The 23,000-nt window shown below is 39.2% G+C and overlaps 1 protein-coding gene across 1 annotated transcript; it reads left to right on the top strand.

Moving 5' to 3' along the window:
• The first annotated feature begins 1,733 nt into the window (after window positions 1-1,733).
• LOC139953917 (DNA topoisomerase 3-beta-1-like) lies at window positions 1,734-21,715 on the top strand. Its single transcript, XM_071953520.1, has 16 exons — window positions 1,734-2,022; window positions 2,640-2,714; window positions 3,207-3,284; window positions 4,495-4,614; window positions 5,150-5,317; window positions 5,935-6,069; window positions 6,485-6,597; window positions 7,717-7,917; window positions 8,628-8,829; window positions 9,846-10,028; window positions 10,625-10,834; window positions 11,402-11,619; window positions 12,238-12,418; window positions 13,097-13,296; window positions 15,097-15,202; window positions 19,376-21,715. Exons 1-16 carry the CDS (start codon window positions 1,864-1,866, stop codon window positions 19,601-19,603), a joined length of 2,577 nt encoding a protein of 858 aa, XP_071809621.1. The 5' UTR covers window positions 1,734-1,863; the 3' UTR covers window positions 19,604-21,715.
• Window positions 21,716-23,000: the final 1,285 nt, after the last annotated feature.

The raw sequence follows: 23,000 nt of genomic DNA on the forward strand, positions 1-23,000 counted from the left end.
TTCTATATTTGTGATACATTTGGTGTTATGATATTTTGTTTTATCAGATAGGCCAATGTTTTATTTTATTTTACTATTAAATTGCATAAAAATTATGCATTAAAATAATTTGTAAATTTGGAATAGAAGTTAATAAACTGAAGTATCCATCTTTTTAATAATTGTTGTTCCACATATTATTGGTTTTGTTTTTCAATATCACTATGATCGATGCAGATGCAAATTAATTGCTTTCATTTTAAAATTTTACCAAGGTTTAGAACCAAAAAAAATTGCTAGATGCTCTGACGGGAGTCCATGGGTTTTGTGTACCCGCCCTCCATCCGTACAAACCACAATGGCCCCGTTTTAGGGGCCAATTTCATAGAGCTGCTTATAAGCAAAACATTTGGTTATGAAGCACAAAAATGGCTTGCTTATTTTACACACGTAACTGGCAAAAATGTCATGGCGTATTTGCTTGTGATTGGTTATTAAGCTATTGTTTACTTAGCATAACAATTGAGTGGAGTCTTGGCCGGTATTCTGATTTTACTAAGCATGGACTATTTTGCTTAAGCAGAATTTTTTGCTTAAGCAGCTCTATGAAATTGGGCCCAGGGGCCAATTTCATAGAGCTCCTTAAGCAAAAAATTTGCTTAAGCACGAAAATAGCTCGCTTATTTTACACATGTTACTGGCCAGAATTTCATGCCATATACATTGCTTATGACTAGTATTTAGCTGTTGTTTACTTAGCATAACAATTGAGTGGAGTCTTGGCCGGTAATCTGATTTTACTAAGTAATGAATTTTTTGCTTAAGCAAAATTCTGTGCTTAAGCAGCTCTATGAAATTGGGCCCTGGTCTCAGCGTACAGCAACGTTTACTGTAGCACTTTGGAGGCCCATGGAGACAAGTATTCTCACTGGGTGTGTACAACATATGCATAAGAACAAATCTGTTGAAACTTTGACTCAATTGACCATCATAAGTTGAATAAGTAAACTTTTTTCTGCACAATTTTGTGTGCTTTCGTCCGCTTGATACCTAAAAAGGCTAGTTCGCCATCAGGCCAGGGCCGGGTGGATTTCACAAAGGTAGTCCTAACTTACAGTAGGACTAGTCCTAGGCAATGCTAAGAGATAGGACCAGTCCTAAGTTAGGAGCAGTACTTATCCTAACTTAGGACCATGCAGTCCTATCTCTTACTTAGCATTATATTGCCTAAGTTAGGTCTACCTTTGTGAAATCCACCCCAGGAAGTATATTTTATTTGATTTTGAAAAATGACTTTACTTCAGATGGAGCTTTCAATGTAGCCCGCCCTGAAAGCAGTAGATTTTTTTTAGAGGGATCAGTTCTCAAGTTGTCTGTCTGATAGTGCAGCCTTTCCTTTGTGGATCCTTGGGAGAACCAAAGTGTTTTTTTCTGCAAATCTTTGGAAAAGGGAAGTTTTTGCCATGATTAATTTTTTTTACATTTTTCACATCCAATTCCTGTATGCAGACGTATAATTTTATGTTATCTAAAGATGGACCATTCTTGTTATAATGCTTCTTCATAGGCCTATCTCTAGTTCTCCAGTCACGTATTTTCCTGTGTTTGCAAAATATTTGTTACGCTATTGCTTTTTAAGGTCTGTAACTTCTGACCAATAGGAACGCGTCTGCATATGGAGCGATCTCTTAATTTTAATCAGAATGGTATTTCCCATCATGCAACCGGTTATTCAATATGGCGGCTTCCATGGAGCGGTATTTATCAACGTGTTAAGCATTTCGACTGTGAATAGTTTCACCTTTTTACGCAGTTTCAGAAGCTGATTAGGAAATAATTTCCTGTAGTTTTTCTGCAAGACGTCTCTGTTTTGGGAAAACCAGAATGAAAACAGCTTTAATGGTGGCTGAGAAGCCTCAACTTGCTCATGCCTTGGCCAAAATTTTGTCGCGAGGCAATCTGAATTCGAGGAAGGCGTCAAATGGCGTATGCTCCGTGCATGAATACATCGGCGTCTTCAGGGGAGAGTCGTGCAAGTTCAAGGTATATACTATCGTATTGGATAACTTTCCGTAAGGCGCTCCACTTTTTCACTCATTTTTACAAAAAGGGATATCTCATTCTCATTGAGGTAAATTAGATACTATATTATTTCATACGGAAAATTTTCCAGTAGAACAAGAAGAGCCCTTTCCTTGCCTCTCATGTCAGTCCTGCCACAAATTTGTCGCTTATTTTTACCATTCCTCCATGTGGAAAAGTTTCCGTATGGCGCCACCACTTTTTCATTCGAAATAAAATAATATAGTATCTAATTTACCTGATTGATATATCCCTTTTTGTAAAAATGAGTGAAAAGGTGGTGGCACCATACGGAAAGATCCCTCCATGTTATTACAAAATTTAAAAATGAATATCTCAATTTGGAAACAGGTCAACATTGAACATGTAGTGTACATGTATATATACAAACTAGTACGCCTGCTTCTGTAAACCCTGTAAGTTATTGGTACACGTACATGTAAATCTGTGAACTTTTATTTGTTCTTCTGTTCCGAAAGTGTATACTAATGGCTTTATTAAAGAGTCTTTTGTCAATTACATTCATGTTAATTGGTTCTAATACTGGTTTGCTTCTTTATCATTTTGTTTCTACATAGTTTACCTCTGTGTGTGGCCATGTGATGGGCTTGGACTTCAATTCCCGTTTCAATAACTGGGACAGAGTTGACCCAGTAAGTACATGTACACCCTTTCTACATGTGTACATAACTTGCCAAACACATCAGAATGCAACACGGTTGAAATGAGAACCATACCAAATTGATTTTGTTGCATTGTGCAGGCATGTTGTTTGTGTTAAATCAGTTTTCAAAATTTACCCAGTCAGTTTCTCTTGTGGTTTATACTGGTATCTGAAACAAAAAGTCGCATCCCCTTAAGGTGATCCCCTAGCTGTCGCTTCCCAGGTTGTATCGTAATTTGGGTGTGATCCCTGGCTACACGGCAGTGAGCGGTTGTATGGCTTCTGACTGGCATCCCCGAACAAAGATATTGACAAAATAGGGACACCGCCAACATAGGGCTAGATAGCTCAGTTGGTAGAGCGCCGGCACGTTAATCCGGAGGTCGTTGGTTCGAATCCCACTCTAGTCAATTCTTTGTTCAACCCAAAAAATCAGTTTTTGAGTGTCTGACATTTACAATGTTTCCTTTTGTACGTGTAGGCGGAGTTGTTTGACGCCCCCACTGAGCAGAAGGAAGCCAATGCTAAGTTGTCGATCCCAAGAGTCCTACAGCAAGAGGTTTGTGTCTAAAACGTGCAGAAACATTTCATGCAGAAACCTTTCTCAGATTAAAGGCAGTGGACACTATTGGTAATTACTCAAAATAATTATTAGCATAAAAACTTACTTGGTAACGAGTAATGGGGAGAGGTCGATAGTATAAAACGTTCCCTCTGAAGAAACAGCTCCCTCTGATTTCGAGACCTCGGATTTAGAATTTGAGGTCCTGAAATCAAGCATCTGAAAGCACACAAATTCGTGTGACCATGGTGCGACAAGGGTGTTTTTCTTTCATTAATATCTCGCAACTTCGACGACCGATTGAGCTCAAATTTTCACAGGTTTGTTATTTTATGCGTATGTTGAGTGGATACACCAACTATGAAGACTGGTCTTTGACAATTACCAATAGTGTCCAGTGTCTTTGAACTTTTTTGAACCTCTGTAAAACAACATTTATTAATAGTAGTTGGCTTGTTATTATAGCGAGCATTATCTGTCCTTTAGTGATGCTCCTGCCATCAATTTCACATAACTCTTTCTAACTTAGGATTAATCTTATGACTTAGGGCGAGTCCCAACTATGTACTGTAGCATGCAGACCTTAAAACTAATCCTAAGTTAGTCCTAACTCGAGATAAGACGAGTCCTAACTGTTTGTGAAATCAACGGCTGGTGCTGTAACATGCAGTATTTTCAGCAAGGCATGTAGAACTTTGTTTGAATTATTATGAGACCTAATCCTTAGCACCATTTAATGGTTTACAAGTTGCTATGGTGTAACATCACATCAGGGACACAACATCCTTCAGCATCCCATCACTTCTGAAAGCCCACTTGTTTCGGGAGGCCTACCATCAATGACTTATTAATTTCATCTGGGCCTCATCAACTCCTTTGAGCTAACCTTTGATTTAGGCGATCTAGCACACAAGTGACGAAACAATACAATTACATGGTGAACAAGCATGCGCAGTGAGAATTTGTCTGCTTATTTGAGAAATCATGGTGAAATATGCTTAATGCTTACACACATTTTTCTGCTACAGTAAGCACAAAAATTTGCACACAATAAGCACACAAATGAAATTGGGCCCAGCTCTTGTAAAATAAGTTGTTGGCCAGTAAACATGTTGAGGTATACAGTGTTGACTCTCACCCCCATTATGCTCTGCACGGATTGTTCCATCGTGGTTTATCTGATAGTGTTTGGACTATTCCATTACAGGGTCGAGGGGTGGACTACCTGATCTTGTGGCTTGACTGTGACAAAGAAGGGGAGAATATTTGCTTTGAGGTTGTAGACTGTGTTCAGCCCGTCATGAATAAAACCTCAATGAGCCAACAGGTAAGATGCTTGAAGCAAAAGTCTGGTCTTACAAAGCACTAAGCAGAACAAAAAATGCTTCTGAGGCATTTTCGACACCTCTGAGCTTCCATATGGAGCAAAATGCACCAGTGTGTAAAGTTTGTGTGTTTTTAGTAGATGGTCAATTTGCATTGGGCATAGTGGGGATAAAGAATATTATTTTGTTCACCCAAACACCATGTACATGTACACACCAATGTGTATCATAACAACCTCTAGCTATTGGGCAATCTCGGTCGTCTAGTAGTAAGACATTTGCTCTAGAATGACAAAGGTCATGGGTTTGAATCCCACCCTAGTAATGCTCATTGGATTTTTTTCACAGGACTCTGGAAAGTACGCGTACTACAGTGCTTCTGGAAAGTACCAAGTCAACAGTGCTTTACACACATCAAAAAATGTAATTGTATCTTGTCGCACTTAAAGGATCGATACCTTTTTTTGTAGATCAAGTTTTTGGCCTTGACATGAATCCATAATTACTTTGAATTTTTGTTTGTTTGTTTTACAACAGACTGTATTCCGAGCTCGTTTTAGTGCCATCACCGATACTGACGTTAGGGGAGCAATGGACAGACTTGTCGAACCAAACAAGAACGAGGCGTTGTCCGTCGACGCCAGGCAGGAATTGGACCTTCGGATTGGTTGCGCCTTCACCAGATACCAAACCAAATTCTTCCAGGTTGGGCTTCATAATTTTATACAATTATGAGACTCTTTTTGATAAAATTAACTGTGATTAAGACTGCGGGACTAGTGTCGAAGTCAAGACTATTGACTGCTTAGTCAAATTGCGACTACCATTTGTCAACTTTCTGGTTAAAGACAGTGGACACTATTGGTAATTGCCAAAGACTAGTCTTCACAGTTGGTGTATATCAACATATATGCATAAAATAACAAACCTGTGAAAATTTCAGCTCAACTGGTCGTCGAAGTTTGAAGATAACAATGAAAGAAAAAACACCCTTGTCACACCAAGTTTTGTGCTTTCAGATGCTTGATTTTGAGACCGCAAATTCTAAATCTGAGGTCTCAAAATCAAATTCGTGGAAAATTACTTCTTTCTCGAAAACTATGTCACTTCAGAGGGAGCTGTTTCTCACAATGTTTTATACTATCAACCTCTCCCCATTGCTCGATACCAAGACAGGCTTTATGCTAATACTTATTTTGAGTAATTAACAATAGTGTCCAATGCCTTAAAATATTGAAAAAAGGCCACAAATGCCTTGAGGAGAGGCTAGTTTCAACACAGCGTCAATGTCACTCACTTTTTTTTATTTCTTTGATCATCAGGGTAAATACGGAGATTTAGACAGTACTCTTATCTCGTACGGTCCGTGCCAAACTCCAACCTTGGGTCTGTGCGTCAACCGTCATGATAAGATACAGGAGTTCAAGCCAGAACCATTCTGGATCATTCATACCGAGGTAGGGTACAAGACTTTCATTACAGAGTTTTCATTTTTTTCGACGACAGATGGTTCTGCAACGGTTAGTAGTTTTCAGCCAAAGTGCAGAGTCAGCCAAAGCGCAGACTCATTCCAAGTTCTGTCGTAGAAATTGAGGGACCACTGCCCCAACCCTGACGCATGTGCAGACCACGCCAAATGTCATCTTTACCATCGTAGAACCATCACGAAAAACAAAAACTCCCTATTACATGTATAAGTAGGATTTGAAAATTTGCACAGTGGCAGTTTAATCAGGTGAGCTTTGTGGAAGCACCATATTAAAAAAGTAAATCTTCACACAACAGTCCCGAAAATGTGTTTCTTGTCCCCTGATATGAAGTTCGCCAGAATGTTTCTTTTCTTAAAGATCGTTTTGATTTGATAATTTTCAGGTTGCCCATCCAAGCGGTAGGAATCTCACTCTGGATTGGGACAGAGTTAGGATGTTTGATCGAGATATCGCACAGATGTTCCTGAACCTGGTCAAGGGACAAAAAGACGCCAAGTAAGTTTTTTTATTTTTTATTAATCATATTAGGTTGGGGATGTTGAAGCTTTGCTTGGTGTAGAGGATGAGAATAAAGGCCTTTTCACACTGTCCAAAATCTCAAGGTCAGAACTGGTTTCCGAACCAGAGATTTTGTTCAACCTGGTTCACACTTTAAACATTTCAATCTGCCTCTGTACCAGGTAGCATGCTCTAGCCGGATAGAAATCAACCCTGGCAGGGACTAGGGTTGAAAATCTCAATCCTTATCGAAATTTCATTTTCGGCGTGAACCGTTAGCCGGTTCATGCAAAGACCAGTGGGAATGTTTCTTATTTCTGATCCCTGTCGAAAAAAGAAGCGAGGCTGAACAGGAGAGGACCTGGGTAGGTTTCAACGCGGTTCGAAATGAAGGTAGTGTGAAAAGGCCTTAAACTATAAATGAATAACTAGTAAACTTGCGTAATAATTCTCTTTTGAGGGAATGTTGGCTCTGAAAAGAGCTGGTTTGGTCTTGACTCCTGACATGCCTGAAGACAAGCAGAGTTATTGTTGAAATGTCGAGACCAAACCTTCTCTTTTCAGAGTAAGCACTCTCCTCAAAAGAGAATTATTGCGTGGTTGTACCCGCAAGTTTATTGTTAGTCACAGTTTATTCAAACTTTGAGGTTGCCCAAATGTCAGAGACACCTCAGCAGACACCATCAGTAATGTAGGTAATGTTATTATTTTTATTAATAATAATAATATTAATAATAAATAACATTTGTGTAGCGCTTTCCACAGGCGTTTCAAAGCGCTTTAACCTCGTCTGAAAAGATGTGTTTTTAAATGAGTCTTGAATGAGCTGATCGAGGATGAGTCACAGGTGTGAAGAAGGAGCTTGTTCCAGCCACTAAGAATGCTTTATCACCATAGCGGGTATTCAGGCATGGGCCATTGGAAAGTTGAAGATGAATGTTGGATGTCGATACGAAAGCTCATGGATGAAGAAGGCAGCTTTTGTGAGATGAGACTGTTGATGTATGTGAGAGGATCAAATTCATCTGAGAAATTTATCATGTGTTATGTTGTTCTTTAAACCACTTCTTTTCTACGAGAAAATCTTACAACCCTTAAACACTATGTCTATTTCAGGGTAACTGGTGTGACACAAAAGGAGAAGGTTAAACAGCGCCCTCAAGCACTGAACACGGTAGAGTTGATGCGTATTGCGAGCGCCTCGTTAGGTATGAGTCCCCATCATGCAATGCAGATTGCGGAGAGGTTGTATATTCAAGGTTACATCAGCTATCCACGTACTGAAACAACGCACTACCCGGAAAACTTTGATCTCATGTAAGTGTTGATGAAGTCAGTTTTATTCAAAAACATCTGTTACTTCTCGCCTTGGCAACGGCCATGCTCTTCTCTACAGTGTTCCTAACAACCAGATTTCCCATCTTCAACGCCTCCAAAATACTGCTGCCCGCATTGTGACACTGTCTAGAAAATCCTGTTCTATCACCCCCATTCTGAAACAACTACACTGGCTCCCTATCTCTCAACGAATCATCTTCAAGCTAATGCTCATTGTCCACAAAGCACTTAATGGCAAGGCTCCCCACTATATTTCTGAACTACTTCAAGTTTACACTCCATCAAGGAATCTTCGATCAAGTTCCATGCTTCTCCTCATTGAACCCATTGAATTTGATACCTCAACTGAGGTCACGGATTCAAGCATCTGAAAGCACACAGCTTGTGCGGCGGGTGTTTTTTCAGCAGAATAATGGAAGAAAAAACACACTTGATGCACACAAGTTGTAATCTTTCAGATGCTTGCTTTTTTCTCAAAAACTACATTATTTCAGAGAGAGAAATTTCTCACAATGTTTTATACTATCAACAGCTCTCCAGTGCGCTTTACCAAGTAAGTTTTTATGCTAAAAACTATTTTGAATAATTACCAATAGTGTCCAGTGTCTTTAAAGCCAGTCACTGAGATGTTCATTGAAGGGTAGGAGATGGTGATAGCTTTGAAAGGTCTTCACTTTGATATTTTTCAGCGGAACTCTTAAACAGCAACTCTCCGGCCCATGGAACTCTGAGATCAGGGATCTACTCAACAAAGGGATCAATCGGCCGAGGAAAGGGAACGACGCAGGGGACCATCCTCCCATAACACCCATGAGAAGCGCAAGCGAGAGCGAGATCGGAGGGGAGGCTTGGAGACTGTATGAATATATCGTCTTACATTTTATCGCTACGGTAAGTAATAATGATAATAGTGGCTTCTTAGTAAGCGCGCATACCGCCGTCACTCAGTGACTCTCAAGGTGCTTGAAAGGGTTTGTTGTTTTAAGCATATGTTGGGATACACCAAGTAATAATAATGGTCATTGGCAATTACCAAAAGTGTCCAGTGCCTTTAATTGCCTTGCTTAACGACACAAGTGTCTCGCCTAACATGCCTAAGAATCAAACCCACACATCAGACACACCAGAGCTTGAGTCCAGTCTGCCAGTAAGTCGAGAAGGTCCTAATATCGAAGTCTTATGTAGCGCACGTATCTACCAAACAAGGTACTCAAGGTGCTGATTTACAAACTTCAGAAAGATAGGTAATTGCAGTGATGAATTCTGAGACCCAATTGTTTAGCACCCTCTAAGTGTTTACAAGGTGCTACGGCGCATTCAGCAGCCACAGCCAGGAACACCGAGCGAACCCCTTCTCTTTTCGACAAATGCACTGGGTTCTTTTACATGCGTTACACAACACATGGGACCGACGGCTTTACGTCCCATCCGAAGGATGAGCCCACGCCTTTCATGAAGAAAGAGTTTCAAGATCGCCTTGATGGCACATACACCAGGCTTCTTATGAGGGTACAGAACATCTCATGGCATGAGCACAAGACCAAAGAACAGATCTACGGAGATATTCCACTAATCTCTACTACTGTTGCTCAACGCAGAGTCCGCTTCGCAGGTCACTGCTATCGTGCCAAAGACCAGGTCATTCCTGACCTGTTATATTGGAGACTGCCGTGTCCTAATAGAGGTCCTCGACCACTCAACTGCATCGACGTGAGCGGGAGAGATACGGAGGCTGAACACGTTGACCTTCCGAACATGTTGAGGGATAAACACCTCTGGCGTGACGTTGTGCATGGAATCTCGGTTGCGACCGCTAAATGATGATGATGACGCCTTTCAAAATCAGGGTAGATGTTTTAGCACTTGACCATTATTATTTTATTTTGTTATTATATTTTGTTATTCAGATCAGTTATGACTGCAAGTATCTCCAGAAGACCATCACTTTCCTGATCAACGAAGAGAAGTTTTCTTGTACGGGGAAGACGGTTATTGATCCTGGATATACAACGTTCATGAAATGGCAAGCAATGAACACGATGGAGACACTTCCTGTGGTTCAAACAGGAGACGTTTGCACCCTCAACGAGGTAACTGATTATTAAGTACGATTTGAAACTTTACATGGTGGAAATAGGATATAGTAAGGTTTGCAGTAACACCATGTAATGACTTTCTCTAAAGAGTTGGGGTGGTTCTGAAAGAACCGTTGGTTTCGAATCGCGTTTCGATCAGTATGCTCTGATCGTCTTCTGGAGAAAGCTGCATGCTGCTTTACTGTGGAGGCGGAGTAGCTTGGTGATGCAAGAAGGCGGGAAATAGAGGTGGGAAACGGAGCTCGGTGATGCGTGGTGAAACTGGATCCTGCTCTGGAGCCTTGGGGTAGTGTGTGGGGAGTGTTATTGTTTTTTTAATTTTTGTATATTGCATCACAAAGCCAAATAGCCACTTCAAGGTGAGGTCTACACTTAAAGGGTTTGGGTACTTTTCGTCTTATGAGTCGAAAATTGTTTTAGAAAAATCATTTACTCGTTTCTCAAAAACTACAGCACCTCAGCAAATAATATTTTAAGAGAAACTTCCTATCATCATTATCTTTGTGCCGTACAAAAAGTACCTGCACTATTTTAACATTCAAAGTACGCAAAAAAGCTTTCAGTCAAATTAAGATGTCTTTCACTTTCAGGCTAAGCTCGTGGAGCGACAGACAAGTCCACCAGACTACCTTACAGAGAGTGAATTGATTACTCTAATGGAGAAACATGGTATAGGGACCGACGCCAGCATACCGGTACACATTGAGAACATCTGCCAACGTAACTACGTAAAGGTGGAGAGTGGACGACGACTGGTACCCACCAGGCTGGGTATTGTGCTCATTCATGGATACCAAAAGGTAACCAGATGAATCAAAAATTATAAACACGTGAAGCGTCTCAGCCCGCATGCTTTTGAGAGGCCCTTTTCTTGTGGGTTTTTTTTTAAGAAAAAAATATACAGTTTTAACTACGTGTATCTCAGACAATTTTTTTTAAATAGCCCAGCCGGTTGTCTTTAAAAATGAGTCGAGCAAAATTTTGAGAAAAAAAAGGGGACTCCTCCTTCATGTCCTTCCTTTTTTTCAAAAAGGCAGGTTGCCAAACATGGTTTTATTTTTGCCTAACCAGCTGACTGAAAGTTCAAATAATTTATACCATTAATGAAAAGCTCCGGTAAAGATTTTCTGAGTTCCGCCAAAAAAACTCAGCCTTTTCACAAAAGGGGGTGCGTTTACATTGAACTACTTGGGTCAATAAACCTGAGGTCACTCATGCACACGTTTTTATGAATAAAGAACAGTAAATAATATCGTCCAATGATCTGCCTCAGTTTGGCCTTAGGTATGGGGCTTTTTGAGAGCGTGACATCATATGCAAGGGGTCTGTCGGCCTAATAGAATTTGACGGACATCTTTTATTTTTAGATCGATGCGGACTTGTCTTTGCCGACGATGCGCTCAAACGTTGAAGAGCAGCTAAACCTGATAGCTCACGGGAAGATCGACTACCACGTGGTGCTACGCCACACCCTGGACATCTTCACTAGGAAGTTTCAGTATTTTGTGGAGCAGATTCAGGGAATGGATGAGCTGTTTGAGGTGTCGTTCTCTCCGTTGGCGGCTACCGGGAAGCCACTATCAAGGTACAAATGATGTCCTTTTTCACCCCTCTTCCCCCTCACCCCACCACCTCCCCCCTCCCCCCCCCCCCAACCAATATACCCATATACACCCATGGCACTGTATTCTCGGTTCTTTCCCGAGTTCTGTGAAGGTGAACAAAATCACTGCATCATTACTCTGGTGGGATTCGAACCCGCGACTAATAAGAAAGCCACTCTCAAGGTAACCAGTTTGCCCTTTTCACACCCGAAGGGCGTCTCAAAGTGGTTTTCCAACTGAATTATTCCTGGTGACTGGACCCTTATTCATTCCTTAAACCATCTCAGCTCCCTGGGGAGTATACAGCCTGTGCAACAAATATGTACTGAGTATACAGTGCTAACAGACATCAGTGTATATAGGTTATAACCAAAATGAATAAATATGCACCATTCGGCTAGATCAATCACAAGAACCATCGCTGCCCTCACAGGCACCCATTTACCCCATTTTCTAGGACGAGCGTAGGACGTTCGTCCTGGAAAATAAAAAACGCCACACACAGGGGTCAACCCAGTTTAGCTTAACGAAAACACCCAATGACTGCAACATCCAGATTAATATTATCATTATGATTTATGTTTTTTTCTAACCTACAGATGTGGTAAGTGTCATCGGTTCATGAAGTACATCTCGGCCAAGCCTTGTCGTCTCCATTGCGCACAATGTGAGGAGACTTACACCCTACCCCAGAATGGAACCATCAAGCTCTACAAGGAGATCACGTGCCCACTGGATGACTTTGAGCTTGTGATGTGGTCTTCAGGACCCAAAGGAAAGGTAAGAAATACAGTTCCGACTCAAGCCCTAGAAATATAACACCCTCGAAATTAAAGGCAGTGGACACTATTGGTAGTTACTCAAAATAATTATCAGCATAAAAAAAATACTTGGTAACTAGTAATTGGGAGAGGTTGATAGTATAGAACATTGTGAGAACTGGCTCCCTCTGTTGTAAAGTAGTTTTCAAGAAAGAAGTAATTTTCCACGAATTTGATTTTGAGACCTCCGACTTAGATTTTGTGGTCTCGAAATCAAGCATCTGAAAGCACACAACTTTGTATGACAAGGTTTTTTTTTTTCTTCTTAATTATCTCGCAACTTCGATGACCAATTGAGCTCAAATTTTCACAGGTTTGTTATTTTATGCATATGTTGAGATACAGCAAGTGAGAAGACTGGTCTTTGACAGTTACCAATAGTGTCCAATAACCTTTAAAGACCAAAATCAAAATGAGTTGAACAAGCACTAACTTCCTCTCCTATTCAATTCAATTCACTTTATTATCCCGGATGGGAAATTCATTTCTGCCTTCTTATACAACAAATTCACAAAACTTACATACCGGTACTTTTATTTTTTACCACAATTTTTGTTTTGTTATGTATACAAGTGTGCAAATATCTATCCCCGAAGTAACCAAACTGTTTTATTTCTGTATTTTTCGCCCGTTCCAGAGTTACCCAGTCTGCCCGTATTGCTTCAGCAACCCCCCGTTCCCTGAGATGAGGAAAGGGATGGGGTGCAACGAATGCACTCATCCAACCTGTTCCCATTCAATCATCAAACTGGGCGTGGCTCAGTGCATTGAGTGTGAGAATGGAGTCATGGTACTAGATCCCTCATCAGCGCCAAAGTGGAGACTCGCTTGCAATAAGTAAGTTTGTTTTTTGTTACATCAGGAATGTGATTTATCAGTATTGTTCTTGTTTTTAGGATGCTTTTTTCAAAACTCCTTTTAAGACTTTAGATTTCCTTTACATAATAAAAATAATAATAATAATAATAATAATAATAATAATAATTACAACATTTATAGAGTGCTAAATACAGATGTTTCTAAGCGCTATCACCAGATTGACAAAACAGATGGGTTTTAAGTTGAGATTTGAAAGTGTCTAATGAAGGAGCTGCTTGAATGTGGGTGGGTAGCTTGTTCCAAAGTGTTGGAGCTATGACTGAAAAGGTCCGATCGCCATAGCGTGTCATGGTGCGGGGTCCCGGGGAAAGCTGGAAATGAGCAATTGAAGAAGAGCGGAGGCGTCGGGTAGCTGATGAAAGTGAAGAAGAACGAAGGGTTATGAGGTCTTGGAGATATACCGGAGCCAAATTATGAACAGCTTTATACACAAGAAGAAGAATTTTGAAGTGGATGCGTTGGTGAATTGGAAGCCAATGAAGAGAGCGAATGATGGGTGTTATGTGTTCTGATTTTTTCGTAAGGGTGACTAATCTAAAGCAATGCTCACAGAATTTGAGAAAGTACCGAGTAAACATTGCTTAAAAGCACTGGACATGTTTGGTAATAGTCAAGAAGACCAGTATTCTCAGTTGGCATGGTTGGTGTATCCCAACATTACGCATAAAATAACGAGACTGTGACAATCTGGGCTCAATTAGCACAAAGTTGCTCGAAAAATAATGAAAGAAAAAACACCCTTTTTACAAGAATACGTGTGCTTGCAGAAGTCACTGATTTTAGAGAGAAATTACCTCTTTCTCAAATATGTTACTTCAGAGGGAGTCGTTTTCACAGTGTTTTTTTTTTTTACATACTATCAACAGCTCTCTGATTGCTCGATACCAAGTAATATTTTATGCTAATATATATTTTTCATAGAAATTACTAAACTTGCCAATGCACATCGTACGGGTAAAAACAAATTATATTCTTTACCGCTGATGCAAAAATTAACATCTATTTAATCGACAACTGCTGCTCAGACTTTGAACTGCCTCTAGGCATCGGGCTAGCTCGTTGGTCTAGTGGTAAGACATCTTCTCTAGCAATGCAAAGGTGTTTGGGGTTCAAATCCCATCCGAGTGATTTGTGGATTTTTTTTCTTACACAATTTGTGAAAGTAATAAGTTTATATACTAAAATAAATTTTAAGTCATTACCAAATTTGTCCAGTATCTTAAAGCCATTGGACCCTTTCGGTACAGAAAAAAAAAAAAAAGTTCACAGATTTACAAATAACTTTACAGAAGGTCATGGTGAAAGACTTCTCTTGAAATATTGTTCCATGAAATGCTTTACTTTTTGAGAAAACATTAAAATAATTATCAATTCTCGTTGTCGAGAATTACGGATTTATTTTAAACACATGTCATGACACGGCGAAACGTGCGGAAACAAGGTTTTTTTTTTCCCGTTATTTTCTCCCGACTCCGATGACCGATTGGGCCTAAATTTTCACAGGTTTGTTATTTTATATAGAAGTTGTGATACAGGAAGTGTGGGCCTTTGGACTAAACTGTTTACCGAAAGTGTCCAATGGCTTTAAAGGTGTGCGGGTAAAAACATATTGTGTTCTTTATCCCTGATGCAACAAATGTTAATGGGAAAGGTCTCACACAGCATTAAGTTGACAAAAATCAGTCTTTGACCATACCTTAAAAAAAAAAGGCCTGATCAACCTTTTTCAGAAAAATTATTTTACTCCTTTTTTTTCAGGTGTAATGTGATTATGAATATATTTGAAGATGCTCATCGAATAACAGTTGACAAGAACCATTGTGAGACGTGTGAAGCATCAATACTCAACGTCGACTTCAATAAGGTAAGGGAGCTGCCAAGCTTCTCTTTTTCCTGTAATTATTGATTGGGAATCAGTCCGATAATATAATAATAATTAGAAAATTGAAGTCTAATATACATGTAGCGCACGTATCTACCAAACAAGGTACTCAAACTTATACAAACTTTCAGAAAGATAGGTTATTGCAGTGATGGATTCTGAGACCCAATTATGTAGCACCTTATAAGGGTTTACAAGGTGCTATGGCGCATACAGCAGCCACAGCCAGGAACACCGGGGCGGACCCCTTCTCTTTTCGATAAGTGCACTGGGTTCTTTTACATGCTTTACACAACACATGGGACCAACGGCTTTACGTCCCATCTGAAGGACGAAGCAATGGTTAAGTGTATTACTTAAAAGGACACAAGTGTCACGGCTGGGGATTCTAACCCACACTCTGCTGATCAGAAACACCAGAGTTTGAATTTGTTGCTCTTTACTGCTTGGCCACGACACTTCAATATGCTCTTCCAAAAGATTCTTGCTGCATGCATATCTTCCAGCTGTCCCTATTTTCTATGGGACTGTCCCTATTTTTCAGAACTCCAATGTCAAAAACAAGGACATTCCCTAATTCAGAATATCTTATAATATTTAATGCAACTTAAAGAAACATTACAGAATTGGTTTTTGCTAACCAAACAGTTGCTGGTAGTAAGTACTTTATGTAATCCACCATATACACATAACTGACAAACCTGTCGAAGTTTGAGATCGAACGGCCATCTGGGTCACAAGAAAAAAGTAAAAAACATTTTTGCGTGGCATCGATGCAAAAAGAAAAATTAATAAAACGCTCACTGAGCGATAAACTCCAAACACATAATAAATAACAAATATATGAAAATTTGGACTTGATTGGTCATCAAAGTTGCAAGAGAAAAAACACTCTTGTTGCACAAATCAGATGCCTCATAAAATGCTTCAGGCTTTAAGTATTTTAGTATTTGAGTGAGAAGTTACCATATTCTCAAATTTAAGAAGGATCCGTTTGTCACAATGATTTGCTGCTATCAACAGCTCTCCATTGTTCATTACCAAGTAAGCTGTTCTATACTAACAATTTTGTTTAGTATTCACATATAGTGTCCAGTGAATTTAAAAAAACAAAACCAAACACCCACACAAATGAAACAAGCGGAAATTTAATCAAGCGCCTGCCATTACATCACTCATCCCCTCGTTTAAATTTAGACAACGCATCAAATATAACTCAATTTTCCCTGTGCACCTGGAGGGTGTGTTGGATTCTCACAGATTTCTGAAAAAAATTATAATTTAATTACGGTTGATGAGGGAAACTAAACTTCGCTACCTGAAGTAATCACATTTGAACATGGTGGAGTTATTTTAGTGAGGATGATTTAGTTAATTGTTTCCCAGGTGTGTTTCTGTCAGACTCGTTCAAGTGTTGGGTAATTTGATGGGTAGTGTCCGTTGATGTTCGATCCCTAAAGCTGTCCAGTGGATGTGCAAGTTTTGTTTTATTTAGGTTTTTAAAGCCATTATACACTTTCGGTACAGAAAATAAATAAAAAGGTTCACACAGATTTACAAATAATTTACAGGGTTTACAGAAGGTAATGGTGAAAGACTTCTCTTGAAATATTGTTCCATGAAATGCTTTACTTTTTGAGAAAACATTAAAACAATATAAATTCTCGTTAGCGAGAATTTTGGATTTATTTTAAACACATGTCATGACACGGCGAAACGCTCGGAAACAAAAATGGGTTTTCCCGTTATTTTCTCCCGACTCCGATGACCGATTGAACCTAAACTTTCACAGGTTTGTTGTTTTATATATATGTTGTGATACACGAAGTGTAGGACTTGGACAATACTGTTTACCGAAAGTGTATAATGGCTTTAAGTAAACGGTTGCAGCAGTGTGGTGTAAAGACATCATAGTACAGTGCCTAATATAATAGACTGTAAATGTTTTGGGTCTGTTTTACTTACTCGCTAAAATAACTTTTGTCTTCCGAGACCAAAATTATGACACAGCTAAACAAAATAATATGCACAGAGGATAGAGGAAAAATAGTTAAAATATGTATTAGTAAACCAAAAAAACAAGAGAATGAGGCTGTTAGATTAAAGACACTGGACACTTTTGGTAATTGTCAAAGACCAGTCTTCTCACTGGGTGTATCTCAACATATGCATAAAATAACAAACCTGTGAAAATTTTAAGCTCAATTGGTCGTCGTAGTTGCAAGATAATATTGAAAGAAAACAACACCCTTGTCACATTAAGTTGTGTGCTTTCAGATGCTTGATTTCGAGACCTCAAATTCTAAATCTGAGGTTTTCGAAATCAAATTCGTTGAAAATTACTTCTTTCTCGAAAACTACGTTACTTCAGAGGGAGCTGTTTCTCACAATGTTTTATACCATCAACCTCTCCCCATTACTTGTTACCAAGTAAGGTTTTGTGCTAATAATTATTTTGAGTAATTACCAGTAGTGTCCACTGCCTTTAATTAAGCTTAAAAAAATGTTTTTGACAATAACCAAAAGCATACTCTGCCTTTAATGCCCCTTTAAGGCTCCTGTAACTTGATGTCACTACTAACACAAAAAAATCCCTAATGCTCGTGGAAGATTGTGTTCAATATTTTGTAAAGATTTTTGATGATTTCAAAACTTCCTATTTAGGCTTTCTTAAGGGTGTTCAAGACGCTCAATACAAAATTGTCAATGTTCAATTCATCGATTTCTTTTCCTTTTTTTTCTCAGTATTCATGTGAGACAACATTGAATAGAACAATTAAAGCTTCCGGGCTTCTCCCGAACAACAAAGCAAAACATCATAATTAAGTTACCGATTATCTACATTTAAAATGCCCTCCAGCGACGCTAAATGAATTAGCAGTACTGCATTTTAAAGTGTCTGATAATTGTTCTTTTGGTTTTGGGGGACGATAACTTAATAAAATGTTCTGAAGGGATTGCAGAGAAGAAAAGGGTGCTGTCCTGCTAACTACACAAATATTGAAGCTTAAAAAATGTTTTATTTAAGAGTTGTCCTTGGACACCATTGAAAACATTTCTAATTTTAACCCTGACGAAGCATTTAAGCAAGTTGTGATTAAATGAACATGGAGATAAGTTCCACCTTGATCCTCTTGGTATTGTTAATACCTTCTTGGTAAACAAACTAAGAAACCCTTAAAAGCACTTAGTACTAATTGGCCAGGAGATGGCGTGTCGTGTCCGAGCGGATAAGAGCAACGGACTGGAGCTCTGGTGTTTCAGCAGAGTGTGGGTTCAAGTTCCGGTCGTGACACCTTTGTTATCCCCATCGCACCGAACTACTCGTTTTATACTGTGTCCTGAAAACTATAGTCTTGGTGCAAGATGATAGTAATAGGCGCGGCGAGCAGGGGTGGCGATAGTTTAGTGATAGTGTTAGTAACAACGTCTTGCACCAAGACTACATTTTTCAGAACGTAGTGGGAACGAGTTCAGTGTGAAGGGGGTATAAGCAAGGCACTCGACCATTATGGCTGCGTCCTTTTGATGGGACGTGAAGCCATACATTTGTAGGTTCCATGTATATGTTACACAATATAAGGACCCAGTTCACTCATCATAAAGAGAAGGGTTCGCCCCAATGTTTCTGGTCTGATTGGCTGCATATTGTGCCACAGCACCTTACTTGTGGTGTCCTTACACCATACTGCTGCAAAATTTTCATTTCAAAAACCAGATTAAAGGGTCTGGGTACTTTTTGTAGGACACAAAACAGATTTACATTAAACTCACACAGTTGAAGATAATGATGGTAGAAAGCTTCCCTTCGAATATTACTTCCTGGGGTGCTGTAGTTTTTTTTGAGAAATGAAAAAAATAAGTCACGAAAATAATTTTCGTCTTATGAGACAAAAGTTTATGTACATGTGAAACCTATTTTCGTGACATTGATTTATCAAAAACTCTAGCACCATTTGACATAGAAACTGTCTCTATCGTCTGAGGAATTCAAATGTATATTATACATGTAAGCGGTACATTGTGACTAAAGCACGTCATTGAACCAGACATTATTCAAATCAATTAACACCATGAACTCGCAATCGGCTTATTGTAGACATGTCTGTGATTTTTAATAACGTTTTTCTCTTTGATTTTTGTTTTTGTCACCAGTCCAAGACACCGTTAGCAAACAACGAGACACATCACTCAGGCTGCATGTTCTGTGATCCAGTACTTCTTCCGTTAATCGAAGCCAAACACGCAAGCATCCGCCGTGGAGGAAGGGGCGGGCGTGGTGGGAGGGGAAGGGGTAGAGGGAGGGGTAGGGGAAGAGGGCGTGGTCGAGGGGGGAAGGCACCTAAGGATAAGATGTCTCAGCTAGCTTCTTATTTTGTTTAGTTTGTAAAGGCATCAATAAATAAACCCCTAGTCAGTAAAGGACAAGGGATTGTGTAGAGCGAAAGGGGTTGAGGGACGGGTTGGGAAAGAAGGTGTGTTTGAGGGTTGAGATAAGATGTCGTAGGGTGCGTTCGTTTAGCTTCCCTGGGTCATCTACCCCGGTGCGTTTGAAAAACTTTTGATGTCATTCCAGGTCAGCCCCCAGTGCCCTGCTTGTGGAGTGGGTCACTTGGGGTCTGGCCCCAGGTAAACGACGTCATTACGAGAGCGGTGAGTGGTCGTTCATTTAGCTCGTGTCTGGGGCTCACCTAAGTGAGCACTGCAGGTAGACCAAGGGAAGCTAAACGAACGCACCCTTAGTTAGCTTCATATTTTGTTTAGTCTGTAAAGGCATAAAAAAATAACCCCACTAGTCTGCACTTAAAAAGCTCATTCACAAATTTCTGAGTTTGGCCATAAAAAACTCAGAAAGTACACATCCTTTTCAAGAAGTGGGTCTGTTTACGTTCTTGGCATTTATAAAATTAATGGATGAGCATTTTATCTGCGTGGGGCAGTCATAGCAGCCCTGCTGGTTTGTGTATGATCCAATTAAAGGAACATTACAAAATTGGTTTTGCTAGCAAAAAAGTTGCTGGCAGTGTAAGCATTTTATGGAATCCACCATATACATAAACTGACAAACCTATAGAAGTTTGAGATTGATCTGTCATCTGGGTCACGAGAGAATAGTGAAAAACCGATTACAAATTTTGTATTGCATCGATGCCAAAACAAAAATGAATAAAACGCTTACTGAGCGATAGTCACAAAACGTGAAATGAGATTATTTGTTTCTCATCATTTAAGAAATTTCAGACAGAAATATTTCAAGGGATGTTTTCTACTATCATCATTAGACCGTGTAAGTTTTATGTAAATCTGTGATCTTCACAAATTTTGTTTTTTTACTAGTTCTTTAATTTCCTTTAAGTCCACAGTTTTGAAAAGGAATTACATTGATATAACAGGTGTAAGTTGCCAGAGGAAAGGGATGCTTTATTCTGGTCTCTTTCTGTAATTGAGTTTTCCTGTTATTTGAAGAAGATGAGGGAATGCTAGAATGGAAGGGGTTGAGGGAGGGGTTTGGAAAAGAGGGCGCAGTGTAGGGGGGAAGCCACCAAAAGATAAGATGACTATATCTTCTCTTTGTTTAATCTGTAGTAAAGAATGGATGCTTAGAATGGAAAGGTGGGGGAGAGGGGGATGGCATTTTAGGATAATGCCCCAATTTCATAGAGCTGATTAAGCGCAAAATGTAGCTTAGCACAACGAAATTATGCTTACCAGAATCTTAGTGCTTTGTGAAATTTAGTTTGTATTATTTATAGTAGCTATAAATAGTGTTTAAATGTTTTCTTAAATCTAGCAATTTTTCTTATGTTGTGCATTTTTGTAATGCATGTCTTTATTATAATAAATAAATAAAACCAGTTCTTCTATAGCTCATTTCCAAACACATGATCAATGCACTTTACACACAAAACAAGAGCAATTATAATACACTCGAATAAATAAGTTTTGAGGTTGTGTTTGAAAGCAAAAACTGTTGGAGAGGATCTTAGGGTATGGTATGGTATATTCACAATAAATTATTATTTATTTAACATAGTTCTTGACAATTTGATTATGGGGTCCTACCTGCTTCCTCGTCTGTTTAAAAAACTGCCTTGTATACGTTTAGATGTTTTCAAACTTAAAGGCAGTGGACACTATTGGTAATTACTAAAAATAATTATTAGCATAAAACCTTTCTTGGTGACGAGTAATGGGGAGAGGTTGGTGGTATAAAACATTGTAAGAAACAGCTCCCTCTGAAGTGCCATAGTTTTGGAGAAAGAAGTAATTTTCCACGAGTTTGAGTTCGAGAACTCAAGTTTAGAACTTGAGGTTTGAAATCAACCATCTAAAGGCACACGACTTCAGGTGACAAGGGTGTTTTCTTTTTTCATTATTATCTCGCAACTTCGACGACCGATTGAGCTCAAATTTTCACAGGTTTGTTATTTTATGCACATGTTGAGATACACCAACTGTGAAGGCTAGTCTTTGACAATTACCAATAGTGTCCACTGCCTTTAAACGTTTAGAAGTTTTAAATTTAAATATAAGTGAGTCAGTACAGGTCATATCAAAATTATAAACATGGTCGTTAAAAAAACAAAGTTTCTGAGATGTATCCTAGTCTTCTTCATAGGTTTTTTTTTTTTTTTTTTTTTTTTTGGGGGGGGGGGGGGAGGTTGTGATAGAATAACTTTGCAGGTAGTTGGTAATTGCTCAAAATAATTATAAGCATAATACAATGCTTGGGTATATAGCGAGTAATTAGGAGCTGTTGATAGTATAAAACATTGTGAGAAAGGTCGCCCTCTAAAGTAGTGTAGTTGTGTTTTTTTGAGAAAAGGGAAGTTTTTTTAGAAAAGGAAAATATTGTTCACTAAAAATGTGGACTTCCGGCCTGAGTCCTTTTAATAGGCGTCTGAACGAACAAAAATTAACTGTGAAACAACGGTGCTTTTTCTTGTAATATTCTCTTACAACTTCGATGGCCAATGTTGGGTCAAAATTTCCAAAGATTTGTTATTATGTTGGGATACACCGAGTGAAACTACTGGTCTTTTACCAAAGGTGTCTAGTGCCTTGAGTTATGCAGGATTGGTGGGGAGGAAAACATAGCCTTTTTTAGTCTTAAAGGCAGTGGACACTATTTGTAACTACTCAAAATAATTATTAGCGTAAAAGCTTACTTGGTGACGAGTAATGGGGAGAGGTTGGTGGTATAAAACATTGTGAGAAACAGCTCCCTCTGAAGTGACGTAGTTTTCGAGAAAGTAGTAATTTTCCACGAATTTGGTTACAAGACCTCGAGTTTAGAATTTGAGGTTTCGAAATCAAACATCTAAACGCACACAACTTCGTGAGACAAGGGTGTTTTTTCTTCCACTATTATCTCGCAACTTCTACGACCGATTTAGCTCAAACTTTCACAGGTTTCTTATTTTAGTGTCCACTGTCTTTAAAGACAGTGGACACTATTGGTAATTATCAAAGACCAGGCTTCGCACTTGGTGTATCTCAACATATGCACAAAATAACAATGGTTTACTCTATCAACCTCTGCCCATTACTGTTAATCAAATAAGGTTGTATGCTAATACAATTGTGTAATTATTTTGAGTAGTTGCCAATAGTGTCCACTGCCCTATAAGGACACGACCCCCGCCCCGCCGTACTTTTGCTCATCTGCCCTAGTAATAATAATGTCAGACTGTTTCATCTCCATCGGCAAGCAGTGACCAGTCTAACACTCGGTCAGCAAATTCCACTCTATATTCCATTTGCCTCATTTTAATACTAA

This window comes from Asterias amurensis, chromosome 22 (genome assembly GCF_032118995.1).
Source record: "Asterias amurensis chromosome 22, ASM3211899v1".
In the NCBI taxonomy this organism is placed as follows: domain Eukaryota; kingdom Metazoa; phylum Echinodermata; class Asteroidea; order Forcipulatida; family Asteriidae; genus Asterias; species Asterias amurensis.